This window comes from Xiphophorus maculatus, chromosome 20 (assembly GCF_002775205.1).
Source record: "Xiphophorus maculatus strain JP 163 A chromosome 20, X_maculatus-5.0-male, whole genome shotgun sequence".
NCBI classification, from domain to species: domain Eukaryota; kingdom Metazoa; phylum Chordata; class Actinopteri; order Cyprinodontiformes; family Poeciliidae; genus Xiphophorus; species Xiphophorus maculatus.
In genome coordinates this window covers 17,978,901-17,998,053 of record NC_036462.1, presented here as the reverse complement: position 1 = coordinate 17,998,053, position 19,153 = coordinate 17,978,901, and the positions used below count along the sequence as shown (strand labels likewise).

Below are 19,153 nucleotides of genomic sequence, written 5' to 3'. Positions count from 1 at the left end.
TATGCGGGTAGTGGAGCTGGACCTTTGTGTTCATGTTGCATTTTGTTTCTGCTCTGGCTGCATGACGTTAATGCCCATATTTGCGTTGCCACTGTAAAGATCTGTTGTGCAGAGGTGTTTGTGTATTTTCTGCAGGTACTCCATCAAGGACCTCCTGAACCATGCATATTTTGCCGAAGACACAGGAGTTAGGGTTGAGCTAAATGAGGAGGACGATGGACAAAAATCAACCATTGCTTTAAAGTTGTGGGTTGAAGATCCTAAAAAGTTAAAGGGAAAATATAAGGACACTGGTGCTATTGAGTTTACCTTTGACTTGGAGAAAGAAGTTCCAGAAGTAGTTGCACAAGAAATGGTAAAGGAAGTGATCTAGTCATTATTTTCTTGCAAATATATATAGAAAGGTCTAATTTTGAATGACTCATGACAGAAGCATATTTATATTTAGCATACAGTGTATTCAGTTTGACCTTTATGTACTTTGTTTTACCTTTAACAAGAGTCTTGCCCGTTTCTTGTAGGTGGAGTCAGGATTTTTCTTGGAATGTGATGTAAAGATAGTTGGTAAATCTATCAGAGACCGTGTGGCTTTAATAAAATGGAGGAGGGCAAGGACTGGCTCACCAAATGGAAACAGTGAAGTGAAGAAGATGCAGCAGAACCTTCTGCAGGTCCCTGGTACTGGTCCACCTGAGGAAACCATATTCACCACTGCAGATTGTGAGGACCAAGAAACTCTGATCTGCACTGTTCCTGTAATCACACCTGCCACATGTAAGAAACTCAATGAAAAAGGACATCTTTGGTGCACTGACTTTATCACCTCTGGATCTTGTGCATATTGTATTACATTGTTATAACCACAAGCTACAAAATATTTTCCATATGTTTGCTGTGTCTCCTACACGGCTTGCAAAAAACCTAAATCTGCACTCAATTTCAATCTGCACTAATAATTGTAAGAGATGTGAAAACTCAAATAGGCTCAAATTAAGCAGAATACCTTTAAATCAACCTGAAGTAGAGATAGAAAAATAGGACTACAGCACTATGAAATGAAATTAAAGCAATCAGACACCAAGACCCCTAATTTAAATTCCAATTACAGCCTCATTCGACCCTTCATTACTATCTGATTTTCCTCCAGAGGCTTTTCATGGTGAATTATAGTGTTTCATTCTCTCTGTTGTTACAGCTGATAACGGAGTGAACTCCAACATGCAATTAGACGATCTGAGCAATCAGCAGAATGGTCCCTACCAGTCACTTCCAGAACCCATTTCTACTGCACAGATGCTCTACAGTCCTCCTTCTCAAACTGACTCCCAGCTGCACCAAGGATCCTACCAGCAATCTGCAGGACAGGCCTCGCATGAAAACAACAAACAGCCAACCACACAGCCACACCAGGGAGCCTACCAGCAACCCACAGCAGATCAGCTGCATCCTGGGACCTTCCAACAGCCTGCAGCACAACTTCACCACGGGCCTTTTCAGTGTCAAACAGTGAGTACTTGCTGTTATGTTTTAATGATGTGTCCTTTTAAATTCTATTTATTTATTTTTTTTGCGAAAACGTAATGTTTTATCTTCTTTTCTGAATGGATTCCTGATCAGCGCCACTACAGTGACCCTTTTGTATGTCACAAGAACCGGCTCGCCACTGAAAGCACAGCGTGTCTTAGGCGTGGCAGTGCCCCCACAGTAGAGATGTTACAGTGCAGGATGCACTCCCTCTCTCAGACAAAGAACCAAAGTCTGTTGCAAGATCTCTCCTCGTCTGACAGTTCACAGAGTTCACTGCATTCTGCAGTTTATCTATCCTCAAACGATGCCCACAATCCCTCTTTATTATCACCTCCTTTCTTGCCTCTGCATCAGCTTTCTCTCCATGACTCAGCAGGTTATTCAAATTCACCTCACCCTCCCCTGATTTTACAACCTCCCTCAGCACACCGTCTTAGCGTGCCACGCAGCCCACAGCGACATCACCTCCGACATCAGTGCAAAGCTTGCATGTCTCTCCTCATTAAAGACAAGATGGAAGGAGGCGAGACACACAGACGCACTTCTAGCACATCCAATTTAGACGCATCTACCTCTGTTCATTTGTTAAAGTCTTCACAGGCCACTTTACCTCACGTTTTGGGCTCACCTGCTGAACCATCACCAAACTGCAGGCCAAGCAAGACCTCCTCACCTTCACACCATTCCACATCCTCATCAGTCGTGTTTCCACGAGGTTTATATGAAGGTGGAGAACTCCACCTTCTCAACTACTGTCTCCAACACATTGTCAGTCGCAGAACCAGCTCTCCGACCCTTCCTGAAAGAGAAGGTGTAAATCACCCACTCCAGAGCCACATCGGGGACACCAAGTACTCTGTAACTGAACATAAAGGGAAAAGTCAGAGCCTGGAAGCCCCTCTCTCCCGAACCCCAAACTTTGATGAGAACTTGGTGCTGTCATCACTTTGCAGCAAAGGCAGAGCAGATCACATGGTATGTGAGAGAAGGAGGCAATATGTAGTTTGAATGCACCATAGCTGCACTGGTCAGCATCCCTCCTGATTCCACCAGCAGCTTTGGTCCTTTTAACAACCAGTTTTCGGCTTCTGCTTAATTCACAGCATAAACTCAGTTCCTTGGTTCGCTTACAGTGAAGTTAACCACTGTTGTAACTTCCCTCTCTTAATGAAACTTCCCATGACAAACACGCAACCTGTCCATCTGCTAAAAATCTCCCTTAGTTTCATGCCATTGACAGCTGCTACTTAAATACGCTAAATCTCTTTAGGAATGTGCAGAACAAGATTTTTAAAAAAATCAAATGTCTGAAAAAGTTTAATTAAATGTGGTCTCTTGATTGTATTTGTGACAGACAGTTTCTGCTCCAGCTACCCCAGTGCCCCCTGTGCAGCAGAGCAGACAGACATCCCAGAGTTTCCCAGCTGCAGCCCCAACTCTGCAGATGCATCTTACTGTCCAGTCCACCCAGGAGCAGGTACTGCAAACTCTGAATGACCTCTGAACTCACCGGAAGAGAGAGCGAGAGAAAAAAAAATATGCCGTCCAATAGAGGCAATGTCAGATAGACTAACATTACCACTCACCCAGTATTGGGGACATTCTGTCTGTGCCTCCAGAACCGTTCAAATCAGTCAACGGATCCATGAAGAACATTTGGTAGTGTCCTAGAATGTGATTCATTCCTTTAATATTGTAATTTGCAGGGATAACATTAGATCTGGAACAGAGGAGTCTGGACATCAGATGATCTTTGTAAGCTCCTTTCATTCTGTGATCAACATGTGTTCTCTGTACACGTGTTTGCCTCTGTGACTACCTAACAATAACCTATTCATTAAATTTTGCTCTTATTAACAAAATAAATAGCACCAGAGGTTTTTGCTTTAAATAGTGCGTGCGTAGCATGGATAAAAATATAAAAATGTGTTTTCCCTTTTGCTGCCCAGCTCCTTATTGTTGTGTATGTACTCCGTCTGCACCCGTTTGTATGAAAAACTCTATTTATGTGGTCTGTGTTTGTTTCCCATTTGTCTCCTCTCCCTGTAGTGTCATCTCCAACCAGCTGCCGTCCCGTCTCAGGTAGACTTGCACACTGCAAAACACACACGGTTTTAAAATTAGCTGCTCCAGAAGCTCACCTGTTTCAGTGCTTCAGACCTTATAGCTTGTGGTTTAAAACAGCAGATTATACTCCTTAAAAATATATAACTATATAACTCTACAGTCTGAACAATAATTAAATTATGTGTATCCAAAGTGCAGCAGGTGGCCCTCGGTCTTCAATCCAGGAGCAAATTTGAGATGCGTCCATCTGATGCAGATGGACTATTTAAAAAGGTTTCAGGGTATAATACATACTTTATAACTCTTATTTGATTTAATTTTAGAAGCAAAAAAATCCAGTAATTTTTACTTACAGGCTGATGCATTTATTAACCTTGCCTAAATATAGCAAGCATTTTCAAAGAAAGCGTGACTCAGATGCCGTTCTCGTTGCAAAGAAACAGACGGACAAAATCTTCCCAGGCCAAGAAAATAGAAGATTATTTACCTAAAAAATTTTGATGATGCAAACATGTGAGACCATTTTAGTATATTGGATCTCCATTTATTTACAGATTGTTTTTCCTCGAAAATCTAACTACCTTATTTAACTTGACTCTTCTGGACAGCAGAGCAAAGACTTTGAATTAGATAGCTTGAAAGAAACTGGAACTGTGACAAGCAAAGTTGGCAAAAGATTGAAGCTTATCAGACACACTGCAGAGGGTGGAGAGGGATTTAAGAAGCTCTTTTTTTAGAGAACTAAAGCTCTAAAATATTACTTTATTTTAAGCCGTTCACACATTTCAAATCAGGGAAATGCATAACCTTATATACAGTATATATACTGTATATACAGTATATACTGTATATATATATATATTCTCTCTCTCGACACATTGTTTTAACTTTAATGCATTTGTGACAAGTAAATCATGCTGAGTCCCACAAAATTTCCTAAAATCTTGTCAGATTTCCACTGAGAAAAGCATTGCATTGTCAACAAACACTAATACTTTTAAAAATAAGTTTGAATTTCTAATTCAAAAAAGATTTTTTTTAATTAAAAGAAATCGATATTTGATTTCTTTCCTTAGTTGTTTTCTGCTGAGCCGTCGTCACAGCTGAGTCCTCCTGATTCCGCTGCCAGGTTTCCGCTCTGCAGTGCTCCTCCCCCTCTCCTGCCCCTGCCCATCAGCACACAGGTGTGTTGCGGTAGAGTGCTGCTGCGATAGAGAAATAAAACCACAAAAAAAACAACAAAAAAAAAACAGAGGAAAACATATTGTAGCACATGGAACGTTGCAGTGTTGCAGTAAAAACCCAAACGACCTGTGTGAATGTTAAATGTACCGACTCGCTGTCTTTGTTCATTTTATTTCGTTTTCCCTTTTTCTTTCCCAGTTTCCCTCTCCATATCCTGTCGTTCACATGCCCGCTCCCTTTTCCCCAGCTTCTCTGCCGTCCACCTTCAGCAGCAGCGACGCTGCTATGTCTACCTCTTACTACTCACCTTCACCTCTCCTTCCCCCCCTCGCTCTCACTCCCCACACAGCTCTCACATCTATATCTTCTCTTGGGACTCCTCAGACTCCCATGTCCACACCGCAAAATGTCCCCAGTTTGTCTCTCCCCTTTCCTCACCTGGGAATAGCCAAGTCCCCTGTGGTGCCACAGCAGCAGGTTGGCCCACACACATCTCAGCAGCACACCAGTAGCCTCCATTCCACCCATCCCTTACCTTTCTCCCAGGTACAACCCACCTCATTCCCTGCCCCCCACCCTGAGCAGGAACTGGCTGACCAGCCTGTCCAGGTGAATATTTGACTCCGTTCTCACTGTTATGGCTCGGCCTTGACAAATCTGAGGTGGTGTCTGTATTGTTGGTCGTAATGCATGCAGGGCATGCCTTCGGAGATTCAGAAGAAAGTAAATTAAATTATTGCTCATTCCCATAAATATGATGTTTGTTTTTTTTTTGTTCATTTCTCAGGTGGCTGCTCCCCGTGGGACTCTGATAGATGTTCAGCATTTGGAAACAGCTCCCCCTGTCTTATCCACTGGACAGACTCCTATATGGGGAAGCAGAATGGACACAGAATCTCCTGCAGCTGCAGCGTCTCCAGTCCCTGCTCCAGCCTCAATTTCGGTCTCGACTACAGTTCAGTTTGAAGCCAAAGCCCCAGTGCGAACTCCACCTCCAGCTCCAGGGTCAGCAGCACCTCAGACTCCAACACAAGCTCAAAAAACACTGCAGCCTGTGGCCTTAGCCCAACTTCAGGCACCAATATCTGCATCGACTTTCACCGTCGAGCTCACAATGGTCTCCTCTGTGAGCTCAGCTGCATCGCAGATCTCCACCTCAGGTTTGGTCTCAGACTCAGCTCATGTCAGTCTGTCAGCACCGAGTCAGGCTGCGGCTCCTGCTGGAGTTTCAGTTCTACAACCCGCTGGCGTCCACACAACAGTCCCGGTGTCCGAGTCCGCCAGCCTGGCTCAGCACAACGTGGAGGCAACATCCGTCCCTGGGAGCTTTCAGCAGGAAATCTGCGCAGAGGTAGGATTCAATCCTTCCTTCCTCATATCCTTCCTTCCTTCCTTCCTTTTTTCTTTCCTTCCTTCCTTTCTTTCAGCTTTTGTTTTTCCAGGTTTCATATGTAAAGTCAGCTCACTATAGATATTAACTATAGATATTACAATAATTTCATAATAAACTTTAGTATGTACGGTAATATTTTAAAGCTACTGTAAAGGAGTAAGAATGCTAGAAAGCTAAGTCTAGAAATGTTTTCACATAAAAATGTGAGAATTATTTATTAATTAATAATTATTTTTATCTGTGCAAAAAACCAACCAATTAAATGAGCTTTACTATTTCTTATAACAGAAGTAGCCAAATATGCATCTGAAGTTACCTGAGAACTTTGAGTATATTTCTCTTCAACTTGCTATGAGATGTTTATCTACTTTGTATTTATGATTTTGCCCCTTTTTAGTTTTGAGAAAATACATAAACAATCTTGTCTACCAAATTAATTTTTTTAAAATGTATTTGTTGCATGTCATATAAAAGTAATAATCGTTAAAAGCTCAAGAAGACATTCAAGCAGTTGATTAATGTATATCATGTTGTGACTGATATTTTACAACTAATGAAGCAAATTGTGTTTTTTTTTCAGGATGTTCTTCGTGACAGAGCGATATCACTATCCAGTTACACCTACGACAGGTGTGTATCGAGTCTATTTAGTTAGTTGTGTTCGTCTCAAGCAGAAGGATGAGTCTTTTTTTCTTCATAATTTCTTTGTCTAGTGTTAACTCTGACGTAGCGTCTGGTCGGGAAACAAGCGATGGCTATGAAAGCTTAGCAAGTGGGAGCAAAGGTGACTCAAAACCCAGGAAACATCATCGCAAGTCTGCTCGCACACGTTCCAGGCAAGAGAGGACCAGCAAACCCAAGCTGAGCATGCTCAATGTGAGTCATATGACAGTAAAAATCATCAAATTAATAAAATCCAATGTCTTTAAAAGTAAGGTGTATTTGTGCTCCTCATAGGTTTGCAACACTGGTGACAAAATGGTTGAATGTCAGCTGGAGACTCACAACCACAAAATGGTAACATTTAAGTTTGACCTGGACGGAGACGCTCCGGAGGAAATTGCCACCTACATGGTCAGCTTACGTAATTATAATTGAATGTGTTAAATCTTTTTTTCTGTTTATGACACTATACAATATTTAAAACTACATGTTTGTAGGTGGAGAATGGTTTTATTTTGCTGTTAGAGAAGGAGATCTTCATTGATCAGCTGAAAGACATTGTGGACAAAGCAGAAGACATGCTGCATGAAGACATGGGGGATGAAAAAGACACAACTTTGAGTTGCAGTCCTCTGCAGGGCCAGATGTCTGAAGCAGGAGAGGTAAGAGCGGGATCTACACAAATACATGGTGCATGCCAAAATGTAAATCGATCAGGCAAAACTCACGTCTGTAAATCTTTCTGCAGAGTCAGCAGTCAGGGGCACCGCAGCCTGTATATCAGCAGAATGGTAACACCACATGTTCTTAAAATTCAAATTCAAATCCTCATTGTATCCCTTTTGTTTTCCCTTAAACGTATGTGAGTATTTACTGTTCCTTTTTGCTTCGGACTGCAGTTCTTCACACAGGAAAGCGATGGTTCATCATCTGCCCAGTGGAGGAGACGCCTCCCTGCGTTCAGGACACTCCGTCTGAGGGGACAGCGACACTGTCACCTGGGAGCTCAGCCAACACCCAGCCTGCTGACAGCACCACTGCAAAGCCGTCCACATCCAGAGGTGACCGTTCAGCATGCTGTCTGGTAGCCACATAGTACAGCAGCACTCCCTTGTGGCATCAGAATGAAATCCTTTAAGTAGGGATGTATAGAAATATTTACCTTCTTCTAGATGTCAGTAGTCTAGCAGGTTCTATTACAACTTCACTTGGTTCCAATGTGCACAGTGAGGAAACAAAGAAACCCAAGATGAAAACAGTATTTGTACATCTTAACCAACATCTTAATTATTCAATCAAATCTTCAGTCAGGTGCATCCACAACCTAATAAATTGTTCTCCACATTATGTCACATTTTAACCAGTAAATTCAGTGTGTTTTATTGGGATTTTATGACTGCCCAACACAATGTGAAGCATAATTGAGTTGGTGAATTCAACATGAGCCCAAATTCATTGAATCTTTTTTTTTTACAGAAGATTTTTGTTATTTTTCTCAATGTATTTCCCTGTTCTTACCACCATATTGTAGGCTAAATAAATCTCAAAATATTCAGACACTTCAGTTTTATGTGGGTGACAAAATAAAGACCTCAACGTTGGTTATTTGTTGAATTAAACAAATTAAACTTTACTTGTTTTTTTTTGACAAAATTTGTATTTGTGTTTGTATTCAGCACCCCAGGGTAAATATTTTGTAAATCAATATGTAAATGCAGCTGCAGCTGCAAGACTTTTGGCACATATGCCATCCATCTTTTCACTTTGACTGATATGTTGACCCTCCAGGATTGTGAAATAGCCCAACATTAGTCAGATTCAATTAAGAGCATTTGTAAACATCACTTTTTAAATTTCGCCAGAGATACTCTGTTGGATTTACTTTTATCACAATAATATGTTTCAGTCGGAAGCTCTGGCTTCAGTCTCTGGTTATGTCCATCCATCTTCCCATCAGCTCTGAACAGCTGCATCGCCTAACTTGCTTATGACAAACTGCAGAAGAGGCTTCTGTTTTTTCAATGGTCTCTCGGCTGCAAGATTAATGCTCCCCTAGCCAAACCTGTCAATTTAACTGGATAGCCATACATTTTCCACTGTCTAATGATGGCTTGAAAACGAGGTTGTTGCATATTCAGACCTTATTTTACAACCTAATTCTGCTTTAATCTTTTCAACAACTTTATCCTTGAGCTACCTGCTGTGTTTCTTGGTCTTCATGTTTGTTTCTTCACTAATGTTCCCTAACAGCAAACCTAATAAACCTCTAAGACCTTCAGAGAACACTTATATATATTCTGAGATTAAATTAAACAAAGTGGGCCTTATATACGAATTAGGTAACTTCAGAAGGAAATTGGGTTCTCTGGCTTTCATTTACGGGTATCAGGATTAAATCCACACCATCTTTTTCATATTTTTAACTGTAAACAACATGAAAACCACATGTACATGTTCTCCCACTTTACTGTTCTGCACTACATTGTGTTGGTCTATTCCATAAAATCCCAACAAAATGCATTAAAGTTAGTGTTAATAGAATTTAAGGCTTGTTTTTTTATGACAGGTTAAACCTATTTTACAGATTTAGACTGAAGTCAAACAATAATTAGCTTCTCTAAAATTAAATCAAAAACAGAGAAGCCATGTCATATTAATTAGAAAAGTTTGCCAAGTTCTAAACAATAGAAACATTCCCATTATTATAAAAGAAGTCTACCAACATTTTCTAAGTTAATTTGCACATTTTGATCTTTTTTTGTCGTTTTTCCAGAAGAGGGGTCGTCCTCCACAATGTCTGGTGCAAGTGGAGGGTTCGTTCATGAAGTTTATGGTTTCTACAGTCCTCCAATAACATCCAACACTGACCCCCTCCTCTTGGCCACCCTGTCGCCCCCCGTGTCTGCACCTGCCACTCTCCAGTCAGTGTCTGCAATGGAGCCTGCAGGCAGTTCTCTGCAGACTAGCTTGCATGGAGCCAAGGCTCAAACGTTTCCCCCATCGTTGCCCCACACTTCTTACCCAGTGGAGGATTCACAGGGGTCTCCTCTTGGGTCACTCTCCCCTACCCATGGAGCTCAGAAGGCTCTCGATTTGACCCACTCAGCATCCATTGTTGATGAGGTGCCCTGCTGTCCACTCGTCATGCCCCTGTCCTTAGATGTGAACCCTCCCCAGGGCAGGTCACCTCTGGCCCCTCTCCCCCTCCAGGAGCTGGGTGCCACCAAAGAGTCGACGTCTGTCTCCTACGCTCCTGCAGTGCGCAGCGAGTTGCCACAGCAGCCAGTCGTCCTCCACCAGCCTTTCTCCAACGTGGGAGGCTCCAAAGTGTCCTCGCTTCCCCAAAGCCCGGCACCATCCCAGCACGGCGCGGGGCCAAGCGAGTCTGATGGCGAAGGACGGGTCAGTCGGGGAGGTTTCGTCGATAGCACCATTAAAACTCTGGATGAAAAACTGAGGAACCTGCTCTACCAGGAATACGCTCCCATGTATCCATCAGGCAGCGCGGCAGAGACACCAGGATCTGGGACAGAGTACATCCAGTTTCCTCCGGGCCCGGACAGCGCCACTGGAGGGTCAGGAAACAGCACCCCGGGTCCGATAGGGGAGGGACGCTACCGGGCAGGAGAACAACTTGTAAGTACAATAAAACACACTCTGAGATTTAAATAAGTGGAGAAACTGTTTAGTTGCTGAGCCAGCTGAGAAGAACTGGACTGCTGAGGTGCAGTCATTTTATTTAATGCTACAAAAATGTTTAATGCTTCTATATCTAAATTTTCTTACTTCATTCTCTTTACCTTTCGTTCTAACTCTCCTGTAAGCCTCAAATTCCTGAGAGAATGGAAAGCCTGAGCACTCTGAGTGACTCCGCTGTTTGTGGTGCGTGAAACTAATCTGTCTAAAGACATGAACTGAACTTTAAGATTATTAATTTTTCACTTAAATTTTACATGATGGTTTGTTGTACTCAATGATTTATTTTACTGCCTTATAGCTTCTTTGTCAAGACGACACGTTCCTCACTCTGTGTCCTGCTCTGGAACTAGAGGTCGATTTAAGGTATCAAAGTTTTGCTTTTTGTTTTTATCAACATTTGTTTGTTTTAATCTCTGTGCAAAATACAGTATTGTCATATTTAAACATCATGTTTTAGAGCTTGCACAATGCTTAAAACGTTGATTCTAATACTCAGATATAAATATTTTGAGATGACAGACTTTCTGACTCACTAATTTTTTTCTGTTATGTAGTTTTTCCTGATAGTTAATAAAATATATATTGAGAATGAATAGAGACTATAATTTTCTCTGAAGGAGGGAAATGGTCAGATTTGTTTGAGTTGAGAAGTAGGGAGAGCACTTCCTACTTTGTTCAGGTTCCTGCTACTGCATGTACTGCCTACTTTCATTATCTTATAAAAATAGACCAGATATGTAATTTTTGTTCTGCAGCCATTTTACGAACAATATTCTCAGAGCTTCGCCAGCTCAAAACTTTGAAAGTGTTCACATGTCAACAAATTTTATATAGAGAGATGACAAATATCAAATGAATAGATGTAAAAGTTTTTGTCCACTTGTTATTAAGTTTTTGTTCCTTTCTTCTAAAAACCAAGAGTATATATCCCTGTGAACAAATGACAAATGTGATGCATTTTCCATTATCTTCATGTATTTATTTGAAAACAATCAATCTCATCATTCTCTACTTATTTATAAGTTTTTCAAGACAAAATGATATCAGAATTGATAATATAAAATCCATACTTTGTCACAGTGTTTCTTGAATCTTCCTCCTTTGTTCTGCCAGATCATCTCTCTTCCTCCTGAAGTGGCAAACAGAAGAGATGTGAAGCAGAGGAGCTGGAGCAGCGCTGCCTCCCCTGCACACCCCGGTGGATACAACGGGGACCCGATTCCACCTGAAGCCTTGGCTACCTCCACCACCATCGGACGTTTCTCTGTGGTGAGCACTGAAGATGACATCACTCAGAGGACGCGCTGCAGCCGCTACTCTGCCCCGCCCGACTTCTACTTGGACACTCCACCTCCCATGGGTAAGAGCTCATGTTCGGACCTCGGACTCCATCCCTATGGACGTCACAGTCCATGTCTCCTTCCTTCCTGCAGACTCAGGAGCAGAGAGCAGCCCTGCTAAGCTGGCTCCTGCCACTCCGTCCCAGTACGTTCGCTCTGAGCGCAGAGGAAGTGACCTCATGAAAAGAGCAGTGGCTTTTCTCCGTCGCACTGGCCGCAGCAGCAGCGTGCAGAGCTCTGATTCCCCGAGCAGACATGGAGGCTTGCCTGGCTCGGCCTACGCCAGCAGCGACAATGACTCCGAGATGGAGGACTCAGACATAAAGAGGGAACTGCAGAGACTCAGAGAGAAGTAAGATTTTCCTTTTCCTCATGTGAAATGACTTGGTATTAATACCCTTTGGACATTTTCATGCGGTTTAATCCATTCCTCCATTTCTTCAGACATCTGAAGGAAATCTCAGAGCTGCAAGCACATCAACGTGGAGAGGTGGAGCTGCTCTATCGCAGACTTGGTAAGGTTCCTCCTCCTGGCCTCGGCCTCTTACATGTTGCACCGCATACAAGCCGCAGGAAGAGGTCCAGCAAACACAGACTGAAGCCCGGGAAACTTCTCAGCCCGCTAGTTCAGCAATTTAGAAATGTCAAAACCAAAAGCAGCGACTCCACTAAACCAGGCGAGTTACTCTTTATGACCTAAGCTGCTATTAACATTTTAATTTCAGATAAGGATAAATGTTGCTCTTATGGTGGTGTGTCCAGGTGCTGCTCCAGGTCCCAGTGAGCCAGCAGTGAGTTTAAATGGTTCTCCAGGCAGAACTTCCTTCCCGACCCACGGCAGGCCACGGTCGTGTACCAGCCACCTTCCCAGCTCGGCTTCAGAGCCGGTGCAGACTCAGCAACCCTGCTCCCTGAAAGGCTCCATGTCCTCTGATAACATCTATGCTGGACTACAAGGAGACGTCGCCGGCACACAAGCTCTGCCTGAACAGGGTAACACTCAAAACCATGCAGCAAAAAAAAAAAGAGAAGATGTTAATGATATAAATATGATGGTGTTTTTTACAAAGTGATAAGTATATTAGAGCTTATGCTTTCCTGTCATCTTCTTCCCTTCATTATGCTCCTCTACAGGCTGGTCTAATTACCCTCAACCGTCTGAGAGAGTGACCTATAAGTCCAGTAGCAAACCACGAGCTAGATTTCTCAGTGGGCCTGTGTCTTTGTCTATCTGTTTGTATCTCTTTTATTCCTGCATAATTTCACTGTTTGATTTTACTTTAAATTCTCTTTATTTACCTTGTTTTTACTATTTATTTTCTAGCAAAACTATCTTGGAACTGTGTATGATTTGCTTTTGCTTTGCATTATTTACAAGTTTTCTTACTCCCCATCTTCTTTGACAGACATACAGTACATTGTTTATTCAAAGCTGTCAGATAAACTTTTAGGATTTAAAAAAAAAGTTGCTCCAAATGTCATCAATGACTTTATCAAACACTTCACTGATCACATACAGTGTCTATCATTTTGTGGAGATTACTAATAATCAGTTATTGTCGCTCATTTTTGGAACAGTTGTATTGTTTCTGACATCTAAGGTTTTGATAATCAAAATTTAGTACTCTTTTAATAATTGTTACGGCACATTTCAAATAGCATATATAATACTTTTCAAAAGTATTCCTACACCTTAAACTTGTTCACATTTTCCTAAGTTACAATCACAGTCTTAAATTTAGGTGGTTTATGTTCTTTGCTCGTGAAAAAGAAGATGTTGCTCTGGTCAGCCACATTTTCTCCTTGATGATAATATTTATTACCAAATTAATTCAATTTGATTCAGAAGATAGTTCATGTTTTACAAATGTCTGTGAAATTTCAAAACTAAATCTATTTAAGAACCAGTGGCAAGAAATTGATGTTCAAAGATGCTTTCAGACTGTCTGAGCTTGAGATACTTTTCGAAGGCCAACATTTTGTTCTCTAATTCGAAGAGCAGATAGAGACATAACCTAAAGGACTTTTTATATTGTAGTTGCAGCAAAATATGGTACTAAAACAACTGATTCATGCAGGCTAAAAATAATGTAGTTGCAAGCAAAAATGTCCAGATTTTAAGACTTTCTTCTTCATTTACCTCCCATGTTTTGTTGATCTGCTACATAAAACTTCAGTAAAATAAATTAGGGTTTGTGGATGTAAAGACAAAATTATTTAATAATTGTTAAGGGATATATGTACTTTTCCAACAATTCTGTTTTGTTTACATCACATATTCAGTTCTGTGATTTATGCATGTTACGATATCTAATTATATTTAGGCCTGTGCAAAACATGCTGGCAAAGTAATTTTTTTCAGAGCTGTGTCTCTGCTGCTTCCTATCTGTGTTCTGCTTATGCTCTAGAAATGCATTTTGACATGGTTCTCACATGCATGCATCGATTGTCATGTTTGAGAGGTTTTTTTTTTGCTTTTGTACTATATTATTTTCTCTTTTGTTTATATAAAACCATTATTTTGCACTGCATTTGATTTGTAAGACAACTGTAAGACAACTGCTTAGTTTACCTAAAGCTTTTTTCTATTTTACAGGGTCAACACTCAAAAGGTTGTGTCTCGGTAAAGAACGAGGCAGCAGTATGTCAAATTAAAACCTCTTGCACTACATCAATCAAAATCCGATTGCCTTTATCAATCAGGCCTTCCTAATAACTATATCTAATATATTTCTGTGTTGTCAGGGTCTGGGGCCTCCGCATCTGGAGCCTTCAATCAGTCACAGCAAATGCACAGTGCTACACCTCCGCCCCAGCAGCCTGTTGTTGGCCTGGCCCAAGCTCAGGCCAACAACAGCAATAACAAGACAGGCACATCTATGAGTCCCAGTGAAAACAACCTGCCTGAAGACCTACAAGTTCTGATGGACGACTGGGCCCAGGAGGTGCTGATTGTGACCCACCGACCTCGTACCGACTCTCTGAGTATCCGTGGGCAGCAGCTGTGCCCCCAGGTTGTGCCTCAAACACTTGAACAGCCGCATCAGGCTTTAAATGTAGGTTTAAAAAAAATAGCTTGTATGTATTTACAAAATGAACACAGAGAATTTCTATTATTTTTACTATTATTTATTTTTCCATCCTTTTCAGACATCACCGTGGACTCCACCCGGTCCACAGGCTTGTGCTTTATCCTGGCCTGAAAGCCCTGGGCCTGCAGTGATGGCCGGCCCCTTGACCGGCCCCTTTCACACGTATCAGCTACACTCTCCTGCTGCGTTCACAGCTTTACCCTCCCCTCTTTCCTTCAATCAGTGGCCTGGGTATTTCTTTCCAGTTTCTGCCGGGGTCTTTGCCTTTCCTGCTGTGCCCTCCACCCTCTCCAGCCCTACTTCATCTTCATCTCATCAGCTGACTGACCCCAAGGCAAAGACTCTTTAATCTGGGTAGCATTGTGTCTTCCCACTCTGTTACCAAAACCTTAACTTATATTACAGCCGCTGTAGTCAATATAATGTGCATAGAGTGTATATATTTAACCAGCATGTGTTTAATAATATGTATATATCCATCTCCACTCTTGAATTTTATGTTGTTTTATTTCAGTCAACAAATGTCATGTTCATAATATAGTAAATATTATTTTACATGCAGTACATTGTAAGGAGAACTAAAATTAGCCAGATCAGCCTTGAAGTGCAGACGTCTGTCTGTGTTTATTGATGCACATTAATACTCACAGAGTGTACATAATGTACTGTTCAGTCATTTTGTACTTAGAAGTAGAAGTTGTGTTGCTCATTTCACCCCCATATATTTATACATACAAGCTGCCATGTGTATATATGAATTTTTGTTTGTCTGTACAAAGCCTATGTGTTTGTACAATTAACAGAGGGTAATCCATAGTTTGGTGCTGCAGCTGTGGGTTTCAATGCAGCACCTTATTAGGAACCATTATGCCATCACTGTGAAGACTTGACCTTGTGGTCACTAGGACCTGTTGCTTTACTCTGCTTTCTCAGCTCTTTATGTAGACACGTTTCATTCTTCATCAGTGAAACACTTCCAGCACAAGCGCTTGCAATATCCTTAAGAGATTTGAATGAGCTTGAACTTTATCCTCAGGTGCAAACACACCTGTGAGAGTGCCTTCAACTGCAATTTCAGTTTTCAAAAGAAAAGCATTTAGATATAAAGCAGAAACTAGACTTAATTAATCCATTCGCTGTTGTGTATCTGTTAAAAGGTTGCAAAAGTAAGGAATCTGAGCGATATCTCCAAATATTTCCGAATCTCACCTCCTTCAGCTCTCCCAACACCAAAGCATTCAACAAGCATTGAAGGTAGACCATTGAGCCACATATCTTCCTTGCAGGTTTCTAGAGCATCTGTACTCAATCTATCCATCCATCCATCCATCCATGTATTTGGGACCTTATTCAGTTGGTCACTTCTTCTCCAAATAAGGAAGCAACTCTTAGTCTCAAAACATGTTGTCCAAATGACACTGTGGTATCAAATCTTGGAGTCCTACTTTTTATTTTATTGTGTTTTTTTGTTTGCTTTTTGAGGTATAATCACATCATCAGCAAAACTGTCAGAAATTCAGGAAATATTTGGAAATGCTCCTTTATTTTTTTTAATAGTACATATCTTTATAATTCCAACCGCAGTCTATGGACCCACAGTTCTAAACCCTTTCTGGTTAATACATGACGTTATGTCAGATTGGTTTATGTGCAAAGAAAAACCTTTACAAGTTTTCTGCTACTCTGCACATGGAAGTAAAAATGCATAAAAAAATGCACATGATGTTAGTTTAGTTAGTATGTAAGGATAGGCTGGGGATTAAGGTTATGTTTAGTTGTATAGATAGAGAGCAAAGAAGAACCAGAAACAGACTGGGAGTAGCAGGGCTAGAGAATGTCAGCACCTAAAATCTACATCTGCAGCTGGAAATATTTTTAAGATTTAGTTAATAAAGATTCTGAACATGAGCAAGTCCTGCATCCATTAGAACTGTCCTGGTTTCTTCTGTGAACAATATCAATCAAACCTCCACCACTAGATATGGAGGTTGAAAGACTCATAGCAAAACCCTGGTGAAGAAGCACCATGTACAGCACATTACTCAGGACACTTGAAGTATCAAAACTAGGTGAGTAAAGGTAGGTGCTTGTTCAAGCATTCCAGAGCTTTTATAGTGTTCATCATCCAGTACTTTAGTCACGCTGTTCTTCCTCAACCAATGTGCCACTTTGGCCATTCAAAATGTTTATATTCATGCTTGGACAAACTACAACCAAAACAGTGAAACAAAGGACACAACCTGCTAAACTCCTCTATACAGATCTACCACTCCAGAGATTTTCAGCTGCTTCAGCCAAAAATTTGGTCAGCCCTGAAAAAGTCACAACCCTGAGATTATTAACAGAATGCATTTTAGGCAAACTGAGGAGATTATCTCTGTACATGTCCAGCAGCAAGAACAGCCTTTTTAAAGTCATGCTGAAACATCTCTGTTTTAGTCCATGTTTTGGTAGCTGGACTCCATTTGGTCTGAGAACTGATGACACGTGTATGAAGCAGATAAAATAAACCTTGAACACAAAAAGGTTTTTCTCAGCAAACATGTTTTTAATATTTATTTTGACATGAAATTCATACTACATGTCAGTCAACCTGAGTAAAACCTACACGTGTTTGTACTCTTTTGCTTTTGGGCAAGAATTATTTTAATCAGTCAGAAATCTTCCTAGAGGAAAATGGCTGTTGAGGGTTTATGGTGAAGTTATTTTCTTTTCACTTCTGTATTATGGCTGCAAATGCCATCACTGTATCATTCAGGAAGTTTGAAATGCAGCACTTTTTTTGGATTTGATACATATTTTACCCACTATAAGTAATCATTACTCTGCAATCTAATAGGATTGGTTTCCATGGAGATCACGTGAGTTTACGTTGGGTCTTTTTAAACTCCAAGTGTTTAACTAGATAAGTACAAACGCCCGTCATTTGATTAGATTATGAAGAGAAGCCACCTGGTGAAATTACAAGAAGCAAGCCACTACTTGTTGCCTTTCACATAATTTGCCCCAACAAATCAACTTCACACTTACTGAAGTACTGGTGTTGTATGTTAATTTGAGTCCAACTATATCAAGCTGAAATCTCTGAACCTTTAACTTTGAGCTGCCACATCTCCACAGTCTGCTTGAATTTACTGAAATGCCAAATGTTAGTGACTAAACCACATTACAAGGAGGACACAAGGACTTAATACACAAATAAAAACCATCATCATCATATACCTCTTCTCTTGCAATCTGTAGCTTTACATACTGTTGCCTTCCTGAACTTGGAGAGATTTTTGCGTGGATATTATATGATTATTTCTATTATTTTCTTTAAAATGCTGGCAGTAGAAAAACAGAATAAAGAATGTGAAGACTAAGATTACTTCAAAGTCACCAGTTCTTGAACATGTAAGTTATAAAAATATTTAGGAATAACGATTATTAGTTTCTTGTTATTCTTCAGACCTTTGCTCACAATTTCAGTCTTCTAGTTTATGACCTCAAAAATATTTTTCCGTTTCTGTGGCTTTCACTGAAATGTTTGACATAACTGTTCAATCTGCTCTTTGATCAGTTTCCATTTTGGTTTGGTGAGGATAGAAACTATTTAATGTTCCTTACATTGATTAAACACAGACCCCAGACACACTCTACGTGGTTCAATTGTAATTTCATCAGTGTTTATGCTTTCCAATAAAATAAATGACACAATTCCTGGTGAGCGGCATAACAGTATTTCTTAGCTTTTGGTCTCCAAAGCAGAGATTCCTGAATGTTTATTTTTTATTTGTTGGGGGGTGGGTGGGTCTCCTATGCAGTCTTTCTTTTGTGCTTTACACTGACTCTTGTGTCTTTAATCTCTTTAATGCTTGCATTTAAATCTAAGTGTATTATTGCTTTTGCCTGCTGTCACCACTTGTCCCATCTCCCTGCCAACCTTGTTTGTCAAATTAGTATTCTAAAAAGAAGCTGTACATACTTGAAAAAGTCAACAATAAATTTTTCCTTGACAGCACAATATCTTTTCAGAAATCTGCTATTTTTTAAAATGCCGTTTTCTTTCTGATGCAAAAATTGACGTGAGAAAACTGTGACAAAGTGCAAAAGCTGGACATTCTTGTCAATAGCAAAGGCCATATTTGCCACTGAGTAACACTAAAGTTCGGTTTACGTGCAGAGGGAGTGGATCGGTGTGTGGG

General features: G+C 40.8%; 1 protein-coding gene across 8 annotated transcripts in view; it reads left to right on the top strand.

The window, feature by feature from the left end:
* The window catches only part of LOC102234975 (serine/threonine-protein kinase WNK2-like), a 31,496-nt gene extending 12,522 nt beyond the window's left edge, over window positions 1-18,974 (top strand). Inside the window, exons 6-30 of one of the 8 annotated variants that reach the window (XM_023324512.1) lie at window positions 136-355; window positions 522-774; window positions 1,196-1,506; window positions 2,882-3,004; window positions 3,577-3,609; window positions 4,671-4,778; window positions 4,978-5,388; window positions 5,567-6,130; window positions 6,753-6,802; window positions 6,886-7,048; window positions 7,130-7,246; window positions 7,333-7,497; window positions 7,584-7,626; window positions 7,735-7,896; window positions 9,612-10,471; window positions 10,660-10,717; window positions 10,833-10,897; window positions 11,648-11,894; window positions 11,968-12,226; window positions 12,319-12,551; window positions 12,637-12,867; window positions 13,009-13,107; window positions 14,471-14,515; window positions 14,620-14,930; window positions 15,025-18,974. In XM_023324512.1, coding sequence (XP_023180280.1) covers window positions 136-355; window positions 522-774; window positions 1,196-1,506; window positions 2,882-3,004; window positions 3,577-3,609; window positions 4,671-4,778; window positions 4,978-5,388; window positions 5,567-6,130; window positions 6,753-6,802; window positions 6,886-7,048; window positions 7,130-7,246; window positions 7,333-7,497; window positions 7,584-7,626; window positions 7,735-7,896; window positions 9,612-10,471; window positions 10,660-10,717; window positions 10,833-10,897; window positions 11,648-11,894; window positions 11,968-12,226; window positions 12,319-12,551; window positions 12,637-12,867; window positions 13,009-13,107; window positions 14,471-14,515; window positions 14,620-14,930; window positions 15,025-15,315 — 5,422 coding nt within the window. In that variant the 3' untranslated portion in view covers window positions 15,316-18,974. Of the gene's footprint in view, window positions 1-135; window positions 356-521; window positions 775-1,195; window positions 1,507-2,881; window positions 3,005-3,576; window positions 3,610-4,670; window positions 4,779-4,977; window positions 5,389-5,566; window positions 6,131-6,752; window positions 6,803-6,885; window positions 7,049-7,129; window positions 7,247-7,332; window positions 7,498-7,583; window positions 7,627-7,734; window positions 7,897-9,608; window positions 10,472-10,659; window positions 10,718-10,832; window positions 10,898-11,647; window positions 11,895-11,967; window positions 12,227-12,318; window positions 12,552-12,636; window positions 12,868-13,008; window positions 13,108-14,470; window positions 14,516-14,619; window positions 14,931-15,024 lie in introns of all 8 variants that reach the window. The other 7 variants (XM_023324513.1, XM_005807326.3, XM_023324515.1 and 4 more) reach the window with 7 other exon arrangements.
* The last annotated feature ends 179 nt before the right edge of the window (window positions 18,975-19,153 follow it).